The 24,347-nt window shown below is 31.6% G+C and overlaps 1 protein-coding gene across 1 annotated transcript; it reads left to right on the top strand.

Annotated features, from left to right (window-relative positions):
• The first annotated feature begins 345 nt into the window (after positions 1-345).
• Positions 346-22,935, top strand: LOC113394420 (sodium-coupled monocarboxylate transporter 1-like). Its single transcript, XM_026631727.2, has 13 exons — positions 346-900; positions 3,970-4,178; positions 6,430-6,589; positions 8,746-8,811; positions 12,710-12,761; positions 14,410-14,477; positions 15,876-16,030; positions 18,265-18,405; positions 18,699-18,923; positions 19,127-19,308; positions 20,271-20,515; positions 21,055-21,333; positions 22,237-22,935. The coding sequence occupies exons 2-13, from the start codon at positions 3,979-3,981 to the stop codon at positions 22,264-22,266; spliced, it is 1,803 nt and encodes a 600-aa protein (XP_026487512.1). The 5' UTR covers positions 346-900; positions 3,970-3,978; the 3' UTR covers positions 22,267-22,935.
• The last annotated feature ends 1,412 nt before the right edge of the window (positions 22,936-24,347 follow it).

The raw sequence follows: 24,347 nt of genomic DNA, 5'->3' as shown, positions 1-24,347 counted from the left end.
GTGACAGGACAGGAGTAATACCTTTTAAGTCCAAACTGTTCTTCTCAAACGTTGCACTCAAAATAACCTTGAGATTTTACTTGTAGTTTTTATCTGCTCTGAAGATGTTATATTTGACAAAAAAAGATGTATAAATTCCAGAAACATGAAATTATATAACATATTATTTATAAAAATATATGATGTTTTGAAAATAAAAACATTAATATTTTGATAATGAAGTAGCTAGGTATAAAAATAGTAAAGCGCTAATGAGTTTCGATCGGAATCGTTTTAGTAGTTTGGCGCTATTTTCACGTCATTGATGTCGTTAAAGCAGTATCGTCATTCAGATTGTTCAGTTTGCCGGTAGACGTCGCTACGGTTGCTCGAAAATTTCCTATCGCTGTGTATATTGTATTCGCGTGCCAATGTGTGTGTTGCATTTTTAAATAGTGTACCTAAATAATTTTATCGTGTATGCGACTGACGTATGCTGTTAATTCATTTATTTAAACATAACTCGTGTAGTCGCATGTTGATACTGACGTGCATACTTTCATCCATTTGTGCTATTGCTATGAAAATTGCGTGTGCTCTTTTTCCGAGAGTCACGATATGAATGGTGCGTGTGGTAAACTGACAATGACATTAGTAATCTGTGATGTAAGCGCGCGGGAAATTTGAGTTACTTTCTGAAGAATGTTGACATTCAGATATATTTTTTTGCATAGAGTGCAATAGATTCTTACGAGTTGTGATGTTCAGTGAAAGTTGTCGGAACTAGTGGACTTGTTGACATTGTCGTACCGTGCATACGTTGACGCCCTTGTATCATTGGCAATACATCATATATGCGAAGAATTCATATACTTCTTCCGTAATAGGCTTATTTAATGAAATAAATAAATTATTTTACAGGTAAATATTATCATATTTTTTTTATTAAAAATCAAAAGTAGAAGGTATGTAGACCGGTTATACGACTGAATAAATAAATATACATTTAAATAAGGTCGATAAACGCGTTTAGTGTAGGTCGCGTTGATTGACATTAAAACGCCCGACGTAACAAATATTACTAAGATTTTGTAAAAAAAAATTCGAATTTCGAATTTCGATTTGAATTCCGGCACGATACCATCTCAAATATATATTTTTTTATTTTTAAATTAAAATAGATAAAAAAATAGCTTCGGTTATGTACTGTTTCATATTTTTCTTTGTCACGATTTTTTTATCGTTTTTTTAATATATATTTTATATAAATACATTGTTTAAAGCAAAAGTACGTTTGATCGAAACTTGGGTAAGGACATTTTATTCAATAATTAAAATAATGTAGTTTATAAAAAAAAAGTTATTTGTTTTTTTTCTGATTTGTAAAACAACAATAATTTCAAGTATTATGAATTACACCCATTTTTACCGTTGGCAGTATTTTATTTTAAGACGATTAATAAATAATATATCTAAATATAAAATAGTACATCTAAATATATAAAAGCGAAATACTGATTAATCACGAAATCTCAGAACATCTACAAACTTGAAATTTGGCAGGTTCTTTATGTAGACATCCACCAAGAACGGATTTTATTAAACTCCATCCCTAATGGGGTAAAACGGGGCTTGCAAGTTTGTTTTATAAATTTCGGGCGGGTAAAGCCAGCTAGTGTAGTTCAGTAGTTCAGGTAATATAAATAATAAAAAAACCTTAAAAGTTACTAATACATATTAAGCTAAAACTCCATATAGATTAAATATATTGAAATTGTATGCGATCACGAACTTTTAAAAAATGACTTTTAATATCATTCGACTGTTCTTCTCGGAGACATGGGACCTGAGTGGTTTCATTTCGGACTGTACCAAGAAAAAAATAGAGCTTTCAATTATAAATTAGCAAAATATCGAAAATTTTAACATAATATTTGTTTTAATGATCTTAATATTAATTTAATATATAGTAGTTTTGCTTGAAAATTTGCTGATGACGCACTTGTCTTCTTAGATCTTCGATTTATATATTGAGGCATTGAAGAGATTGTTTGTGTTTTGTTTCAATGCACTAATCTCTGGAACTATTGAATTATGGTTTTGAGAAATTTTCCATTTTTGAGGCAGTCTTTTTAATATCAGAGAAGCAGAGCAGGACGTTTAATGCGGGCGAAAAGGATTGGTTAATATTTTGTACAGTTCTTATATCTATGGGTGGTGGTGTACCACTTAACACCACTTGCACGTCCATCTACGTACATCATATAAAAAAAGTATAATTTGATTTCTAGAAACTAGCTGATTGACTGCTTACTACTATGAGGTTTAAATAAAGTCCATCAATTGGTTTCTTTTCTATAAATGGTGCCAGCTGATTTTTAAAATAATTAACAGTAATCAGTAATTTTAAAATGTCAATCGTGATGCTGCCATGGTTTGATGTAAATCTTTCTTATATGACTCAATAAAAAACATTTATATAAACAGTTAATGAAAACCATAGAAAACGAACCAAAAACCACAACAAACACATGGTAACCTAGCGGAGATTATTTTAAGAAAAAAACTAAAATATGTTTAAGGATAGAGTTATTGCGAATGAAACTGTCCTTGTACTTCGACCCCCAATCTTGAGATCTTATCATAAAATCAAAGTTGTTGGATATTGTCAGAATTTGACTGAGATAAATCTCAGTGTAATATTTAGTTTATAATTTTTGTTTGAATAACTTATTGATTTCTTCACAACTAGGGTGTCAGCGTCAAATCGAAATCACTTAAACTACACAGCTATCTGAAAGTTAGAGCTCTTTAATGATGTGGGTAACCATCGATTTTAGTGGATTTTTATAATATATACCTCTTAAGTAAAATATGATAGGATATAAGCTAAAAGGTTGTATGGCAATTTCCTTTTATATATATATCCATTAAACGTAGAAACATGTCGGAGACTCTTGTAAGGCCCATTTTTGTTTAAATTATTGAAACTATTGTTTGCCATGTGAAGTATTTATTTAGTTAAATGAGGCGATGAAACACAGGTAGAATGTAACCTTGACTTGAAGATAATGGTTTTAAATGGAAATAAAGAATTTTTAAAGTATTTTAATTATTTCAGTTCGTTGTCAAGTGTAATTTTCAAAAAAAAAAAAGAAATTGTTATGACTCTACTACCCATTTTAGAATAACTTAGTAATAAAATATGGATATTCATGCAATTCATTCTTAATAATAGTGAATTTTAAATGCGAAAGTACATAGAGGACGTAACAATTAAAAAAATTGTTTACGTATTCCGAAATAATTTTGTAAATGTAACCTAAAATGACTGCTGCGAGAAAACATGGAGATTGAGAGAATAGTGGATATTAAATCATACGTTTATATACATTTTTGACTGTTTACTTTTATATAATTTACTAAAGTAATTGCCCATTAAGTGCGAAGTTTGCTCGGTAAAAAATTGTCCAAATGGGCGTTTAATTGAAAAATATAAAATGTTTACTATTACTTGCTGGCACTTTCTTTGCAATTTTTCCTGTACATACAGTAGTGCCATCATGATAATCTAACTTATTTTTATGGACACCTTCTATAATCACTAGAAACATTTTGAAAACCGACTTATGATAATATTGTGTATTGGTTTCTGTACTATTTATGTTTGTATTTATTTTATGATAATTGATGACGCATCTCACTGTATGACATTTAACAATAGTATTTTATGGTAAGTTTCAAGTTTACGTCTCGGAATAGCTCTGAATGAATCTCTCGGAATTACAAAAGATACCAAATCTTTTGTAATTAAATTTGACATTATGACAAAAAGAGATGAGTTACATACGTAGAGCGTATTGTTTTAAAGTGCTTTAAAAGTACTTCCGAACTAAATATTATTTTACTGATGATTATAATAATATTTGTATGAGTAAAATAAAAAAAAAAACAAATATTTTATTAAATTTAAATTTTTTATTTCACCAGATTAACAAGATGTCGTTCACAATGAAAGAAGGGGGTTTTGGGGTGGGTGACTATGTGGCGTTCGGTGTGCTGTGCGCGTCATCTTGTGCCGGTGGGGTGTGGTATAGTGCTGTAGGATCCAGAAGCAAAGCTGTGGTAGATATTAAGGATTACCTACTTGGAGGAAAGGCGATGTCGACTTTTCCTGTTGCTATGTCATTAATTGCCAGGTAAATATTACTTTGTTTTATTTATCTGTAGTAGACGTTGAAATTATGTACGTTTTCTAAATTACTTATAATACTTGTCTTGACTGTTGTATTTTTATTATTCGCGAAAATCTTAGACAGCTAAAAAAGTTTTATTTGAAAATAAATTTGGGTAATTTTAATTTAAAATCGTACGAGAAGTATGAATTTAAAAGGACATTAAAAACTCGTATAATTATAATTAATCACTACGTGTGACTATTTATTGTTATTGTCTACATTACCTACCTAAAAAATTAAAATATTTTTATTTTATTTTACATTAATTTGAAAAGTATTTTTTATCTATAGTTACCTTGCCTTTCCCTAATCGATTTTTTTAATGCAATAATGTGTACTGAAACCTTAGTTGGTTTCTAAAATACCTCCTTTTAATCCCACTGAAATACATGATCAAACGGTATGATTAATTTTTTTGTGAAAATTAGTTTTTTCTTTCTGATTATATTCAAAATATTAAAAGCCATAACTACAGCAGTTAGCTTATGCTAATTTATCATAGGGTTTATATATTTCATATTCAAAACTAGGTTAAATCTTTTTCAAGCATTCAACACGAACGAGCACAATATTACCCGATCAAAGCATTCATTATTTTACAATCAACAGACGACGAACAACTAAAATATTTGTATCAATAGGTAATTATAATATCGATGTTTGAACATAATCTATACAATAAAGATCCTCTTAATATTATTAGTTACTTTAATATTATATATCTATGTTACATCCATTTCTACAATTACTGACAATTTTACGTTGGGTATTAAAAAAAAATATATTCAATGTTTTCCAGTATGACTAATAAATAATATCATTAGTAAATTCAGTTTCTTAGTATGTTATGTTAACTATGTCTACTGGAAAAAAACTACTATATTTTCCCACGGCACTGACTGTCCTCACAAATACATTTACATGTGTGTTAAATAGAGAATTAAATAAATCTCCTACTTCTCATAAAACTTAAAACATAACAGAATAAGCAATACGACCGATATGCAAACTTTTGTTACAATTGCATAAAATGCAACGTAAGATTCTCTTTTATAGGGATATCCAGCTGAATAAATAATTGATACTGAAAATTAAATCGCCGTTCGAAATATATACGGCCAATTGTCTGTCTGGGTATCTACCCAGACTGTGTGATATCTATCACTCACTTCTCACATATTCTACCGCCAAACAACAGCACTCAGTATTGTTGTGTTTCATGTGTCAAGGGTGGGTGAGTGAGTCATTGTACTACAGGCACAAGAGTAATTTCATCTTAGCTTCCAAAGTTGGTGGCGCATTTGTGTTGTAAGGAATAGTTAATATTTCTTGCGGCAGCAATGTCTGCGGTGATGGTTTCCAGTAACCATCAGAACTAATGAGAAGTCCACTACTGACTGTTCTTGTAAAGTTTTATCAAAATCAAAATAAGTGATGTATAACATACTAATGTCACGTGTTTTTTTTTGGGTTGATAGGTATTACGACTACATTTTCTCAAAGATTGCATGTTTCCATACAATTTTGCTGTTCATATTTTATACATTCTATATGTATAAGAAGCTATATTTCCTATGCAATAAAATTATGAGTACCTCTAATTAACTAATATTATTCTTTATAAAAGATAAAGTAGATTATTCGATTTTATTCAATTATTATAGGAGGTAATTAGTAATTAATTCCTTGATTGCATTAAATAGTGAATTTCACTCTTAAACTTAAATAAAATATGGCTAAATGCATCCTATTTTAAATCATTAATAGCTATTATACTGATATTAATTTAAATACTAATGGAGAATAATAAATATAAAATGAAACGTAAGAACATATAGGTATGTATGTATTTAGTCTTCAAGGAAGACAAACATTTATTGAGAAACTAATTAAGTCTTAACAGATTACGTAGACGAGACAAAAATAAAACATATTATAGTAGACAGACGCGGTAATCAAATGGCATTAATAGATAAAAAAATGTGCGTCTTCAATAATATAATGTGTAATTAACTTTTTCTAATCGTTATGACAAGCTGGTAAGATCATCGATATTATATAGAATGCGGTCTGGTTCATATATACATATATACGATGTTAGCCGATAAATAGTATTTATCCTGAAGTACTGTATATGCTATATATAATTCTAACATTAATTTATATTTGAATTACTATTACTAAATTAAATAAATCATTGTTTTAATAATAGCTATGTCTCCGGCGTCACAATCCTCGGTACGCCGGCAGAAGTCTACAACTACGGTACACAATACTGGCTGGTGATCGTGGGAGTCACCCTTAGCTGTGTCGTGGTGGCGACCGTGTATTTACCTGTGTTTTGCACGCTCAGACTATCGTCTTCGTATGAAGTAAGTTCATGTTTAAATATATGTATGACATCCAGTAATTGTGCCATTGTTACACACACAGACTTACTCTATTGTTATTAAATATAATTTTGTATAAATCAGTCATACTTCAGCATTGCGATTCTGTAAGAAATCACTTCGCATTTCACTCGTAAAATATTGACAATTAATTATAGCCATTTTGATACATGTATTGTATAAATTTTATAATTATTATAGTCAATATCGTATATTACATTCAGACATTACAAGCACGTACTCTGCGGTGAGTTTCGAGTTTCTTGTTACGGAATAGCTTAACTGCACTGAAAAATTATGATTATGAAATAGGCATTTTTCAGTTTATTTCGTATCAGCCTTTTCTAAGCATTTATATTTTTGCCGTAGATGTAATTTTGTATGTTTTTAAGTAAATAGTAGTAATAATTAACCTGAATAATTGTAAAAATGTTTAACAATAGGGCTAATAACGTGATATTGCTATTTGAAATGACCTGACTTACGTTGATATACTTTGACTACCATTGCGTTTTATAATTATTATTTTTAGTCTAAGAGCCAGTGATCGGCAGACTTTCGGTATAGTTGCAAACTCCATTTTACTGCCAGGTATACCTACTGCTTCACCTGCTGTTGGGGAAATGAATGTTTACTATTCCCATCGAGGGTTCCTTTGAGCGTACCAAGGATTCGAAAGTCTGCCGATCACTGGCTCTCAGTCTATTTAGTCAATGTCGTATAAAACTTCCTGACATTTCACGATTATGCATGTGCTGAGTTTACATTTTGTTCATATATAATAGCTATTCAATCATAATTAAGAGGCAAATATTCAAAGGCATTCTTTCCCATTTGTAATATTTTTAAGAATTATAACTTATTGTACTATTATATACTTTACGAATAGGATTATTTTATGTGTTAATGTAATACTTTAATCTTTTTTATTAAATAAAGTATTTGTTTATCGAAATTTATCAAATAAATAAGAATAACTTTGATCTGTTTGATGTCTCTCAATTGGATTATTTATCGTTATTCAAGTTAGTTAGATCTTATCTGTATTAGGTAATCTATCACAAACGGGGGCCTGACGTTCACCGACGTATTGAGTGGACTTTGTACGATGGAAATAAAACCGTGTTCAAATTACGTCATCGATAACTTGTATAAAAAATACGCTGTTTAAGAGTAGCATTGAGCTAAAACGTAATCTTTACCGTTCAATTCTCTTAAATATTAAATACCAGTTATTAAAACATTTAACCCTATTCTACTGAATGTGTGTTAAATATAGCCGATATTGAAATGGTAGAGCAAACGCTATTTGAAAATTTCAATCAAGTTACATAAGTCAAAAGATGTTAAACGAGAATATTCGATCATAAGCCCCTTGCAGTTCTTGTGGTTGACCTTACCGACTAATTTAATTTGTTTGGATTCGCGTTTTTTGAGTCGTCTGCAATCTTCGAAGAGGCCGAATAACGAAATCAAATTATGAAATTAATGTTAGAAATCATAGTCATCATAAAAATCATATAATATATTAATTAGGCATTTAAAAATTTGTAAACCTCAACACTAGACGAAGAGTTCTAGTAGCGCTAGAAATTTTTTTTTATATCAATTCACTTTTAGATTTTCTGTTATCTTTTTATTGCATTTACGTAGAAAGTAAATAAATTTCACGAAAAAATTCCAATGAATATTCTGATAAAGTTAATATTTCTAATCAGATAATTCTCAAAAAAAAGTTAAATGAAAAAATATCGCACATCAGTTGACGCTGTATATGTGCACGACATCTGTTGTAAAACTCGTCGAAAGTTTTTGTATTATTTTCGGGTTTTATCTCTGTGGAACTATAATTAATGTCACTCGACAGCAACCACGTTCAAAAATACATAAATAAAAATAACACTTAAAGTAATAGATATTATTTCGTCGACTGGTTAAAATGCAACCGTAATCTTATTGAAAATAGAAATATATATATGAATTTGCATGTTGTAAACATTTTTTATCTACACTATTATTATTTTTTATTAATTATGTTTGTATATACATAGCTACATAACAAAAGTTAGGTACTGGCAGAAAATTAAGTTAAACTTTTTTAATTTTTAACACTTTAATAAATTGCGCAATTGTTTCAGTATTTAGAACTACGGTTCAATCGCCATGTTCGAGCGGTAGCATCAATTCTCTTTCTCTTGGACGAGGTAAGTTGCTATCACGAATGTTCGTACTAATGTTTTATCAGTTTCATAGATATAACAAATGAGGATAACTATATGTGGACAAATCTCCCTTTACCCTCCCTTTACTCAATACAATGAGTAACAAATGTTTTTGAATCTATGTGAACCACTTTAGTGATAACGTCCTTAGTTTTTGGGTGTCATAAATTGTCTGAACTACTATAATCCTAAAGGAGTCGCATCACTCATCTAGTTAAAAAAAGAGGAAAACGTACTTCAGAATCTCTGCTATAAACTTTTTCAATAACAACGTTAATTATATTTACTGACATAAAAAATGCACTCGTAGTTTATTCTATACAAATTATAATTTACCAACTTCTCTCGGCATAAATTATACTTTAAATATTATGTTTCATAAATCATTAAACAAAATACGCTTTATAGTATCTATAACACGATATAACCGACTTCTATGCCAATATTATCATTACTTTAGCGGATCATAACAGACATAAAAACACACAAACTTAAATGACGAAAATTAGGTCAGAATGAATTGAAGTTTAATTAGTATATAAAATATTCTTTAAACTGATGTAATATTATTAATACAGGATACCGATCTATGTACATATTTACATATACTTATAAAGTTTGATCTAATCAGTCATAAAATAGATACAGCTATTAAGAGGTATTAACGATATCTGGGTTACGAATCGACAATAATGACTGCGACTATATGCAATGTTATTATTTAATCTGTGTGACATAACAAGTATTCTATTGTAGCTGCAATAACAGTATATTAAAATAAGTCAGATAAATTTATACGACGACGACATTGACGACGTCCGGTATTTAATCTATTAAAGGCATTTTTTTTAAATAATAATTAGTCATGTGTGAATTATACGGTAATTATTATTGGGAAAATCTAAAATTCGAACCATTACAGGACATAATTATTCAATTCGAAAATTACTATAATGAAATAATACGATCCTACTTGCATAAAGTACATATATTCTGATTTATATGTTTAATCTCCAACCGCAAAGGGAAAAAAATAATATTTAACATCGAATTAACGCTATTTTCAAACCCTCGGCCAATGTCAAGCTTGAAAAAAAAAAATGATTTTCATTACGGATTTTCGAAAAAAATCTGAACATGGAATAGATGTTTCAATTTAATTGATAGGTACTTTTGTATTACGAGTAGGTATCTCTTAAATCATAATAGTCATCAAATTTGGTTCTTACTTATCTACTCGCTAGCATATAAAATGCTAGCGAGTTGATAAGTACTCTACTTGAATATGCAGTTTTTAATACAGCTTTCGATATTATTGTAAAGATCTTAGAAGAAAAATTATTGCAAATGTTATAGAGAATGAAAATTTTACCGTAAGTCGTGAAAAATGCGTAATATAAACTATAAATAGCTATTTTATTTTTAGAGAAGATTTAGGTTGCAGAAAATTTTCTCGGAATAATACGAACATAAGGCGCGCCCCTCAACGTTGAATTATTATTATCGGGTTGCATTAGTGTGAATCGGTGACGCTTGTGCTTGGTTTAGGTGTGAGTGAGACGACTAAGAGTAAAGAGAATAAAAAAATATATAAATTAGATTATATTTGTTAAGTTAATTTTTTTTTTATTAACAATATTTAATTTAGCGCGGAGAGAATTTGTGTGATTAGACCTATAATTGTATGTTATACAAAATGACAAAATCCATAATGTCAAATTTCAATACTATTTTTAACCACAATAAACTAGTATTATGCAATGTGCAGCAACATATATTTAACATAAATGAAAATGTAACTATTTTATACCGATAACCTATTCAGCAACAGGTATTTAAATAACAATTGCCCGACTTACGAGTTGTTAGATAATATTTTCAAAGGAAAATGTAAGAAATAAAAAAAAAAGTTGTTTAACAGTTTCAGAAACCACATCACATCATATTGGATTAATAAGTTCAAGTTTTGCAATAAGAAGGACTTATTTATTGCTGAGCAGATAATAATGATTTAGATGGAAATATGTCTATTTTAGACTTTTAATGCTGCTAGCATTCTTGCCACCATTCCACGCGGTCAAGATTTATACAGTAATTGTTAATTCATATTTGTATATATTCAAGCACTTAATGTTATTAATTCTGAGTGTAGTAAAGTAATAAATATAATTATTTATAATAAAAAAAATATTTGCCAAGCGTAATTAAATATCTTTTTCGATTATAAATTACGATTTGTTCAATGTCTTCGTTAAGAGTACAGTGATACAAATTTGTAACTATTCATACGAACCATTGTAAACTAAGTATCTATATTGTCTTACGGATATTATTATTAAAATATGCCATATTAAATACATTTTTAGACTAATTTTGAAATTTACACGCTATTCATTCCTACTATTGAATATGTCTTAATTAGGATTTTTTTATTATATGAAATACTATGTAGCCGTAGACCTAATTTCTTTTTACTTCCAACGTGACCCGTTTTGAGGTTCCTTACATTTATAGATAACTTATACTTTTTAATTTTAATTATATGATTTTTTATTTCCCAATTACAAAGCGAAAATAAAATTATAGGAAGTAAATATTTAATGAAAAAAAAAAAGAACAGAGTTGTTATATTTAATGCTATTGTATCAATTAATTTATAACTACTAATTGCTGGCCAAGGATGTTCATGAATCTGGACTTTACTCGCGTTGCGATTCAACGTGCGGCGGACAATGGTCAATTGACCATTTTACGAGTAAGTGTGTACTAATTTACACACGTCTTGTGGACGAATTGTTGTTTTGGATCGTCTTACATTGATGGACAGGCGAATTGAATAAACGTCCACTACTGTACACAATTAATAAACTGTTTTTCTATCCAAATTCTTTATTTTTTAATTTAATATTAATACTTACTTCATTGTCGAATTTCATTACGATCGATTCAGAAACAATAGTTAAAAAATGGACAGATTTTCATGTATAATATTATATTATTCTGTTTATCATTTACTAATTAATTACAATATTGATACAGTTAAAAAATAAATCGGTACATGTTTTATTTTGATGAAATTATATTTAAATATAATTATACTTCGAAGTTGGTATTTTAGGACACTAAGCTTCTAAACTTATAATACAATAAGTGCTTGCAACAAACTTTTGGTCCGGTTTTCCTATATTAAAATAAACATTAAACTTTACTAGGTACTTAATAAATTATCTATTTTCTCATGACAACGTCCAATTTTGAAGTGTGCTTTTTTGATAAAACTCTATAGAATTATACAACAAAGTACATACAACTGAAGACCCAGCTTCAAGTAAATAGGAACGTCAAATAATTAACAATATTTAATATAGTTTACAATATTTATTTTTCCAGTTTTTGTTACAATCATCCATTATCTTCCGCTTTTCAAACCAGATTAACAATTCCCATGTCAAATTCAAAAATATTCTTCCTATACTTTTATTATAAAAATGTCAAACCAAAAAGTATTCATCACATTTATATAATTCTGTGATTGAATATAACTCAATAGCTAAAAGCTATACAACCTTAAATGATTATTTATAAATATTTTATATAAAATAATTTATAGGCTTACACAACGTATAGTATTGATACCAATATGTTTTGTTTTTAAATTTGAATATGACTGTGTAACAATAGACGTCATTAATTTAATTTAAATAAATTGATTTCAGACGCCAGTAAACAAAAACATTCCATTTCCATTTCAATGTAATATAACAAGCAGATGTTTAATTAATTACTTTTTCTGTAAAAACTAACAATCACGTCGGTGTTCATAGCATAGAGCATATATTATGCTAATGGATATGTAAATCGTTACACTTTTTCTTTTCAGGTATTGTTCCTGCCTATGGTTGTTTATGTTCCTGCACTAGCATTTAATCAATGTGAGTAAATAAACTACTAATTAGAAGATGTCATTTCACACTCTTGCCAATCAATACCATAATTTTATTGTTTATGACGATTTATATTCATTGCTGGTTAGAAGTAGCCTGACTGATAAAATTATTACTCATTGTATGGCTAAATTAATAAGTTATCTTAATCTTGGAGTATTGTTTGATTGTTGTCATCACTGGTGACAGGAGATCTGGTTAATTTTTGGCCCAGAGAATAGGAATTGCGATACAACGTAGTAATGCCGGTGGCATTCTTGCCACCATTCCACGCGGTCGCGATTTGTACAGTAGCTATTTTTAATTATGTTTTGTATGTACTTGTTCGAGTCATTAATGTAAATAATTCTAATGTAAATATAAAATGTTAAATATACAAAGTTATCTTAACCTTTTTTAAATTTTGTCCGCGTCGAAATGCGTCAGAATGTAATATTTAAAATGAAATTATAAACCATGCGAAGTGTTGGCTGTAAAAAATATTAGCAAACGATTTTACTAGCTAAAATCTAGAAAAGATTTCGATTGTGTAAATAATGTTTTTTTTTAATTTTATACATCTTATACATAGTTAAATATTTAATACAACAGATATATACATATCTGGAAGCAAGAGAAATGACTGAGCGTTGTGTAAGAGTAAATTTGTTTTCTAGCGATATGAATTGGAGGGTTCATTGCGTTCTCCTGCAATAATATTGTATGAAAATATATACTTATATAATTATTTATTTATTTTATTTCAAGTAAAAATAAATTGTACATTACCATAGTTCAGAATATTATTGGGTTTAAAGCTTACAAAGGCATCTTAAGAGCTACAGCGGTCTCCTGGTAATCTTAGGTTGTTATACATGCGAATATTTCTATTTATTATATATGTATTTTTGTCCTGTGCGTGTTATGTTTTCCCATATATATATATTAACTATAATGAAAATAAGAAAAATATTATGGAAGTTGATAAAAAAACACGAGCGAGCCTTACCGTTGTCAAGTCATGTCCCCTTGGTTATAAACAACATTATATCTTCTCGGAGTATAGGTTGGTACTATGATGGCAAATTCTCAAATTTCATTGCGCTCATTGGTCAAATCAAATATCGCGCGCTTCCTCGGCTTCCTGTTACACACTTCCGTTCCTTTTCATGAAATAATTCCCACGGATTGCGGAGCTAGAGGAAAGATGGTACACGACACAACCAAAATAATAAAAAGAAAACAGTAACATAACATTGAATTATTATGAAGGTTCGATGAGAAGACCATAATATCTTAAATATTAAGGTTTTTATATCATATTGTTCGGGTATATTTGACTTCAATTGTTTTTCTGAAGTACGACTCTTTTAAATCTAGTTTATCTTGGTTGTACCTAGAAGAATAAAGATTTTAGTTTTGTGTACTCAAAGCTTTTTCAAGGTTCAATGTCACTTGTAATTTAAACGTTAATATTCAATAGTACAGTGTACTCAAGTTATTTGACTAAATGGCTTTAACGTATTTGATAGTAACGGTTTTCTAATTTCAATATTAGCGTACTCTCGGCTCGGGTGTAGAAATCTAATGGTCTACAGCATCTTAGCCATTAGTACAACCGTGTTTCGCTTTTTTCATTTTTTGTTTTTCTTTCCAGTAACGGGTTTTAATGTTTTTGCCGTCGGTGGTGCGATGGTTGTAATATGCGGCCTTTATACAGTATTAGTGAGTAATTTTGTTGCTTTTTAATTTTTATTTCTTTTATTTAGATATAAATTATTTGTGGGTAGTTTTAACTTATTTTTAATTTTAGCAGACAAGTCCAAGGATTAGGTAATATTTTATACTATGGCGGTGCACGTCGGACGTGCCAGGAATAGCTGATGTTTTTCACAATGATGATGGGCCACAGCGGTATTTTTATCATTTGTCTTTGAGTATTAAATCAATGAGAGACGCCATGAAACGCCTTACAAAAATGATTATTTGTATAGGGGAAGATGAAATAGCACACATTATAAATATGTTACCTACTACTAATGCAATTCCTAAACTCGTCTTTACGCACACGCTAAGACATAGCGTATCCATTAATATTATTAATGCTATCGTAGTGTGTTACTAAAGTAAAGACTAGTACGACTGATATGTCGATGTATGAATATCGATTATGTGACAAAGATTTATTCACATAGCTTTAAATAAATTACGAAATGATTTAACATGAAAGATTTTTTATATTTGTATATACGTAATGCCTATCGTTGGACGTAGAATCGTATTAAACAAACGCATATATTAATTAAGTACATGTTTCATGGTGGTAGGACTTTGTGCAAACCCATCTGGGTAAGTACTACCCACTCATCAGATATTCTGTCGCCAAGCAGCAATACTTGGTATTGTTGTGTTCCGGTTTGAAGGGTGAGTGAGCCAGTGTAATTACAGGCACAAGGGACATAACATCTTAGTTTCCAAGGTTGGTGGCGCATTGGCGTAGCAATTGATGTCTATAGGCGGAGGTGACCACTTAACATCAGGTGTCCCATTTGCTGGTCCACTTACCTATTGCATAAAAAAAATATGTATCTGATTATATGTACCCCCTACACGGTAGGACTGATTTCGGTGAAATTTTTATAAGCCTTTTTTTACCGGATAGCTCGTGTTGTTATATTAATTTTTACGTTATTATTGAATATTTAGTACAACGCTCAAACAAGAAATCCTTTATTTAATAGACTAGACTCTAATGTGGATTGTATCGATCTGGTATTTTACCGATTTTTATAAGGCATTGAACGCGGTCCATCTAGTTTTATATAACGTCATTGACACGTTAAACATTATCAAAATAAATATTTTATCCATTACATAAGAGACAGTAATAATAAATGGCAGGTGTGTACCGAAGAGTTTTTACTTGGTATTGTTAGATTAGGTAGGTACCACTCAGTCATCACATCCCTATTATACCGCCAAAAAGCAATATTATTATATTGTTGTGTGCTATCAATATGATGTCATATACAATTATTGGTATTGATGCCAACTTACCCTCAGGTGACCCGTTTGCTAGTCTATTTGCAATAAATAAATTATACATCATATATATGCACCTAGGGTGGTCTGCGAGCGGTTGTGTGGACAGACTCCGTGCAGACGGGCGTGATGTTCATCGGCGTGGTTCTGGTGGCGGCGGCCGGCACCCTCGCTGTCGGTGGCTTTGGTGACGTGCTCAGTATAGCTAAAGAATCTGGAAGACTTGATTTATCAAAGTAAGTAAGAATATTTGACTGGTTTAATCTTTACTGAAATAAATTTAATTTGTATTTTAAACGAAATTTTACATTAATGTTTCAGTCCGTTAATAATAATAAATAAATTTGTTATCGACACTTTTGCTTCATTTTATTGAGTAATTAAAATATCGTTATATTTTTAAACAATTTAATTAAATCTTTTCATTTGAGTGAAAATGCGACTGGTTGTAACTGCCAACACTCAACTTAACTAATACCTATGTAATCGGTTATTTAAATAATAGTTTTAAATTTACGGTACTTTTATTTATAATACGAAATTATATTTATGGTATTTATCAAGGACACCTTGATTAGTTGCGACGCGATTCCCTAGCGTCCTCAGTCAGTCAGTCTTCCAGAAACATGTCGAGCATTCCTTGATACATGACGGAAGGAAATCCGAATTAGTTAATTAGATAAAGATAACCTTATTTAATTATCCGAAATTAATATAATATCGTAACATGTGGACTTAGTATTTTTCGTCTCTGAGATTAATCAAGATGATTACTTGTTGTAAGTAGTTAGACATTTTATCAAAACTTAAACACAATGTTAAACATATAAGAATCGTTCATAGCAACAAATTTTGTAATCTGATGCATGGTATTAATTTAAAATGAACTCCACGAAAACATTTGAACTCAATGAAGTCATACGAATTGTTAAATGTTAATAAACTTAAACAAAGAAGATACTACGTACCATATTAATTTATCTAATAAAAAATGAGCTAAATAATTTTTTAAATATAATTTACTATAAAGCAGGGTTCAAAAAAATCCGATTTTTATAATAAATATCAAAAATCCAATTTTTTGATATATATCCGATATATAACTGATATATATCCAGGCTAAGAAAATGAAGCGAATTCCATTCTGTAAACACTTAAAAATGTGAAAGGAATTTGTAAAATAATACATGTGTCGAAATACCACATTTTTTATTAAACAAAAGTAACAAAGGAATTAGTGTCTATCTTTGTTTATTATCTATGTTTGAGAAATACATTTTTAATGAACACTTAAAAAACAAGAACCTTTTATTATTATATCTTCATTTGTTTGTGAGATAAATCAACTAATTTTATTTTAATATAAATTTGTAATCGACTAATCATAAAAAGTAATCATTCAGAGTCAGGCCTTAAGCATAGATCTATGAGTGTTTTTCAGAAGATAGGAAAAATCAATTGATGTATATCGTGATATATATCATAATATATATCCGCTGATACATATCCGCGAACCCTGCAATAAAGCATGCAGTATGAATGTAGATTATTAATGTCAATTTACAATGACCAGATTTGTTAATGCATAGATGATTGATCTTACTATATATATAAGAACTAAAACAAACGAGCTAACTTTATTTTATTGGTTTTATTAAATATCGTATTAATATTATAAACGTGTCTGTTAATCAATCTCGCCAGAACGACTAAACGAATCCGAGTAATGTTTGCCGCAGAGGAAGATTATTGTCTCGAGTAGCATTATTTATCCCGAAAAAAGTAAAAATGTACGATTCCCGTGGGCTGGGCTTGTTTTTGTTTAACCCAGAGAAAGATATCGACATGGTATTTATGCATAGTGGTGGTAAATGAATACAGGCATCAACATCAGCTACTTTTTCCGGAACAATGCGCGGTTCCTATGGGATAGCAAAGAGGAATGATTTGTTTGCTTATAATATCGATAAAGTGTGAAATTAATGAACCGATTTTGATATTTTTTTCTAATAAAGCTAATTTATTGGGGATGGACAAAATAGGTTAAATAGTACTCTTAATTAGTATTAAGGTTTTAGCCTGAAGTATTAGTATTTGTGAAACAAGTCAGAAGATGTGTACATATATTTTAAAGGTTCCACGGACTTTGTTTAAGATTTACTAAAGATCTTCATATTTTGTAATACATAGTATTTACGTAAAACGGACCATTCTACCGCCAAAAGCAATACTTCGAATTGTTGTGCCGGTTTGAAGGGTGAATGAGGCAGCGTGACTACAGGGCCATAACGTCTTAGGGCCTGAGGTTGGGTGTATTGGCGATGTAAATAATTGTTAATATTTTATACTTAATGTCTAATTAGCGCCAATGTCCAAGGGCATGTCCACTTACTATCTAGTGGTTCCTTTGCCCGTTCGCCTAACTTTGCTATAGAAGAATAAAATGCTAATTTATGTGTTTTGATTTTAGCTGGAGTTTTTCTCCATACGAGCGTCAAACAGGGTGGGGTGCAGTAGTTGGTGGTTTTCTATATTGGACTTGCTTCAATTCCGTCAACCAGACTATGGTGCAGCGATATATAGCTCTTCCGAGCAAACGGAAAGCCATAACGTGAGAGCTGTTCATTAATATTCAATAACTATAACAACAGTTAACTATAATCTCACTTCGCAGATTCTAATGAACCAAAACAAATCACGTAAATCATTAAGAAGTGTTTGTTGTAATATTTTTCTTATCGATATTGTAAAAATATAAAAAGGAGAAAATTGTCAATTTTTTCGTAGCTCGCCTCGTAATTATCATCCAATAACTCTTATTCTGGTTTGGGCGGTAGTGACCCCATGACATAAGGTGGCGCAGTTGCTCGTCGACATAAGATGTATCCTTTGGTGCTCCCTCAGCGCGCTGGCTATATTCTGCGTGGGCGCGATCCTGGCGATAACGCTGTGCGTGTGGTGCGGGCTGGCGGCGTGGGGCGCGTGGGTGCGCGGCGGCTGCGCGGCGGCGGGCGCGCCGCTCGTGGACGACCGCCTGCTGCCCGCCTTCGTCACGTACGTGGCCGACGTGCAGCACCTGCCCGGACTCTCGGGCGTCTTCCTCGCCGGTGTCTTCGGGGCTGGCCTGAGGTAAGCCTCGACACAATGAAATATGATGATACTGTTGCGTCACTTACCACACCGCTCACCACTCTTACCACTTAAACGTTTGTATGACATTTATTATTTTGAAACAGAGGAAATTTTTAATTCACGATGAGTAAAGATAACATTAAAATATGTCAATCCCGTATTGGCCGTGCTGAGAACCAACGTTTGATGGGTCCCACCAGTTCCCTGTCGGCGGTGCTGAACGCGTGCGCGCTGGTGGCGGTGGAGGACATCCTGCACGGCTGGCTGCGCCTGCGCCTGCGGCCGCTGGCCGAGGGCATCCTCGCGCGCTCCGTCACCGCCGCGCTCGCCGCGCTCTCCATAGTCATGCTCGTCGTTATAGAGAAGCTTGGCGGGGTACTCGGTCAGTGATCTCGATCTTGATATTTCGTGAGATTTTCTTTTCTGATCTTTCTTCTTTTTTTTTTAAATTATTTTACCTTGATAACTTATTATATCCATTTTTTTATTATAATGCTTGGTCTAACTTTTTATCCTTATGTAAAGTATTATCGAGCAATTCAAATAAAAATGACCATTGAGATTTATTATGCGAAAATCATACACATATGTTATTTGATAACATGTAATATGATAACACAGAATTAAAGAGTTCTTTTTTTAAAATATTTTATAAAAGTAGTTAATTTAATTGATTCAATCTGTGATATGTTTATTCTGTGTGTGTTGGACACAGAATTAGCTATACATAAATGTATATTGAATATCACAAATTTGAAAACATTACATATAAAAATGAGTAGTATTCTCATGTAAAGACGTGAGAATTTACTGCATTTCTACTATTATTTCTGTCTACTTCAGTCGTAATTGATTACGTCACGGTTGTATATTTGGCAAAGATCCCGACGTACTGTTCATAAAAATAATTATTTTCTTGGGATGCGTATAAAGTGGACGTCATTTTTATATAACGATTTAAAACGTCATAGCGCGTCGGTGGTCGTCTCCAATTGAAGTTGCAAGTTTTAAGCAAAATGAAAACAATCAATCCCGTTAAATGGCCATTTTAAGACTCATTTAAACTTATGTTTGGTTTATGAGATTTAAGTTTACTGTCCAATAGAATCATCAATAGTGATAAGTTAATAAACAGTCCGTTTCTCTCGTCGTAGAAACATTATTTTCGGTGGATATACATTCCTCACGACGTGTATCCACACTGGCGAGCATGATATGAATTATAATATAATTATAAACACGAACCCACAACCATCGGATAAGATGCACGCGTTCGAACCACCGTGTCGTCTCCGCTTATGAGAATAGTCGAGAAGTGTGCGTGACATGCGTCGGCGTGCGCAGGCGTGGCGACGGCGCTGTCGGCGATCGCGGCGAGCGCGACGTGCGGCATGTTCACGCTGGGCATGTCGTGCTGGTGGGTGGGCCCGCGCGGCGCCGTGTGGGGCGCGGGCGCGGGCGCGGCGCTGGCGGGCACCGTGTCGCTGGGCGCGCAGGCCGCCGCCGCCGCCGGCCTGCGCGCGCCCCCGCTCGCCGTCTCCGCCGCCTGCGCGCTCAACGCCACCTTCGCGTCGCAGCACGACGAGCTGGTGAGTGACCACCTCATCCTCCTGGCTGCCTTCTCGCTTCCCGGACGGCGAGTGTTATCACTTCTGACGACGATGTCTGCCTGACTCTGTCAACGGCGGAGAATCCTTTATCAGACTGATATAGTTTCAGTGTCAATTAGGAACGTTGGTAAAAGATTACACTACCATTAATTAAAAAAAACGGTGTTGTGTTCTATATTACTGTTGTTATATATATTGCAACATGGTGTATTGTCAATGATAAAGTGTAGAAACATCAATAAATTTATAAAGTTGGAACTTATTCCACTAACTCGATTCTAACCTTCCGTATTACATGATTTATTAACCGAACGCAAAGTTAATTACAATAAAAATGATTTCTCTACCTTGTCATTATACAACGCCATCACTCTGTGACAACTTAAGTTCATACCGAGGGTTAACGTTTTTCATTTTAAATACTATACTAAATCATGTGAGTGAGTGAGTGATCAATTTGACCAATTTATACGTCCATTTTTATATCACAAGCTTAGTAATAGTATTTTAACTTTCAGGATCCTGAAACAATATTTCCTCTGTTCCGTTTGTCGTATCACTGGATCGCGCCACTCGGCCTCCTCGCGACCCTCACCGTGGGTTCCATTGTCGGCTGGTTCTTCGACAAACGGGACGATTCTAAGATGGACGCGGAACTTTTCACACCTATCGTCTGGAGATTCTTACCGAGAGAAGCACACGAGAATTCAGGATTAACGAGACGAGCTCTGAATGCGAAGAATGTGGATTCACCGACACCGTCCGTCCCGCTTATTCTCGGCCAGGTTTCAGATAAAGTACGTGAATAAATGATTACGTTACGCTTAATTACTAAGATTTGTATGTGTTTGCTTTTGATAATATCTATGGGTGAAGCAAGAGTCGGATTTAAATAGTTTTGGTTAAGCGAATCAATCTAAAATCAAATCAAATCAAGCAAAATCTTTTTTTCGTGAACTTAAAGCGGCACTATGTCACCGTATTAAATGGGACTATGGCAAATTCTCGATAACGATATGGTCTCAACTTTCTCTCTAGTATAGCTTGATTTAAAGTCAAACTACTAGTCAATATTGATTTTTCCCAACACGCAAAATTTAATATAAAATATTATAATATTACTAAACCGAATGTGGACGCGTCCTTTCTTAAATATAAAACTTATAAATAACTAAAAATTTCTTATCAGTAATTAAATCAATGTTGACAGAAATTACACAATACCTCAACTTATCAATAGGGTGCTGTTATTGACTTCATAAAACTACCACTATTTAGTTCCTTGGCAGAGTATCTATCAAGTTAATAGTGGATTTACAAAATGTACAATCAAGTGGTGAAGGAAACTATCCTGAGGAATCCTGTGTGACTCGAATGGAATACCACGATACGTACCATTAATTCTCATCTGAGAAACGTTGTGGAATATTACAATCTACTTACTTCGAAAAGGTCTCTTCTAGAGAAATTAACAGGCCGTTACTTTACTTTCAAGAACTGAAACGACAGATTTAATTTATCAATAAACGGCTTTACTTTATTGAATGTGTGTGTTGTGTCTTGCGTCTTCTTCTTACAAATGTCAACTCATTGATGACAGAAAGAGAAAATAATATATAAATATTTAATTAATCAACCGCTATACAACGTCGCTTTGTTAGTATGTTATATCATTGTATATGTATTTTTTTTAATTTCAGATTGAAATGAACGGAGAGACCAGTAGATGATGTGAAGATTTAGATTCACGATTTTTTGACGATCGATTATTTTATAAGTGTATTAAAGTTCGTTTAGAATTTTTAATATTTCACAAAAAAACATAATAGTTTTTATGTCAAAGGTAAGTCGGTAAGGTATGTTAATGTATACACAATCAGTATCACTATATGTACTTAATATATTAGAAGTAAATTAGTATACAAACTGTAGAATACTTATTTATAGTATGATATATATTTATTTAGTATAAGTTAAAGTAGTAGAACGAATAAGTAGAATCATTCCTGTAAGAATATTTCAATCAAATTTGTACAAAATGTATCGTGGAAAAATTATGAAGGGGGGATGGGGGGTTATATAACATAAATAGGTTCATGTTGAACATACTTGCATATCGCCAGAATAGAGGAAGAAACGCTAAAGACTTAAAGTAGTACCTTTGGCTCTTTAACCTTTTTGTAACAAAATTGTAAATCATCCTGGTTGTGACATCATCCGCTTAATGGCCCAGTGGTTAGAAAGTAAATCTTTGCCGAATGACGCGGGTTCAAATGTGGATACAACGGGATCTCGGGAAATGAAAAGATTCGCAAACGGATGAAAATACATCAACCTACATGATACAGAGTGGTTGAATTAGTTCTGAATTTTATCAAATAGATGGAACAGCTGTGGGATATTTACAGGGTGTTACATTTATTACGTACTATTAAAATGATAGGTATTTTTATTGCAATTGTATTCATAGACAATACTTTAAATATTTAATAGAAAAAATTGTTTCGTTCAATTTGATTCACAATTTACAAGACAATAACACGTTATTATGTATTATATAAATTTCCATCTTAACTTTATAAAATTCAATGGTTTGGTTCTAAAGGCGAATAGCCTTTAAGTCATTTTGCGTATAATTTTGTTGCTCTTAGTTATGTTAATCTGATGTCTCACAAGTAAATATATTTGTGTATTTTTTAATGTGTTGACATATACATATATATGTTACTGTAAAAGCTCGAACTAAGGTAAATCTTAAGATTTTCCAGTAAAACCTAAGATTTACCGATTATGAATGGTAAATGTCCATAAAACTTTGGGATTCGAACTTTTACCATCATTCACTTGGTAAATCTTAGAATTTACACGTTACCTTAGGTTAGGTTGGAATGGTAAAAGTCCGAAAAAGTTGTCCCTTTATAATAAATACTTACATTTACCAACTCATGTCGGTAAATCTTAGGTTTTACCGTAGTTCGAGCTTTTACTGTAACATATATACAAAATTTACATTCATCTCAATTATGTACTTCGGCCCTTATAGCACACAAGCAACATAATTACGTATTGACTTGAAGATTGAAATTGTTAATATATTAAGACTGCATTACAGTCGAATATTTGTATTATAATAATTATAGAAGTAGATTTAAATATAATCTGTTATAACTCCACTTGTTAAGATATTAAATTATATTTTATAAGTTATTTTTAGAGAAACAAAACATATTTTCAACGAATATTTTAATCGAATATATTAATGTATTATAAAAATTATTAAAAAATTGTTGATGTTTATAGCGGACCAATGATAGTGTTATAATTGTTGAGTCAAATGTAAGGACATGTATACAAGATTGTAGTTCCATTTTTCGAAATATACTACAGGGACTAAATTTGACTATGTTTGAAGTTAGACAATACGCAAAGATAATGTCACAGACATAAGATTAGGTATAAAGAAATACAGGAGGTTCCGAAGCAATAGATGCACAACGGAAGACCAAAAACAAGTCCAACCAATGGATATCAAAATTCAAACCACTGTATAACCTGACATTTAAAGTTTGCAAAATAAACAATGACGTCGACGTCTTCAAAAAATAAATAATGCATCTAAATGATTAAATTTTACTTATCAATGAATATACAGGGTTATTGGTAATTCGACGTATTCCCGTTAGGAGGTAATAGGGTTGACTATTTGCAATAATTTTAACCCCCATATGCATGATGCAAAAGTGAATCATTTTTGTTTTTCAGGCATATTTGAGTGAAAAAAATAAAAAAAATATTGAAATAATATCGTTTT

Source organism: Vanessa tameamea, chromosome 4 (assembly GCF_037043105.1).
Source record: "Vanessa tameamea isolate UH-Manoa-2023 chromosome 4, ilVanTame1 primary haplotype, whole genome shotgun sequence".
Lineage (NCBI taxonomy): Eukaryota > Metazoa > Arthropoda > Insecta > Lepidoptera > Nymphalidae > Vanessa > Vanessa tameamea.
This window is presented reverse-complemented; position numbering and strand designations above follow the sequence as displayed.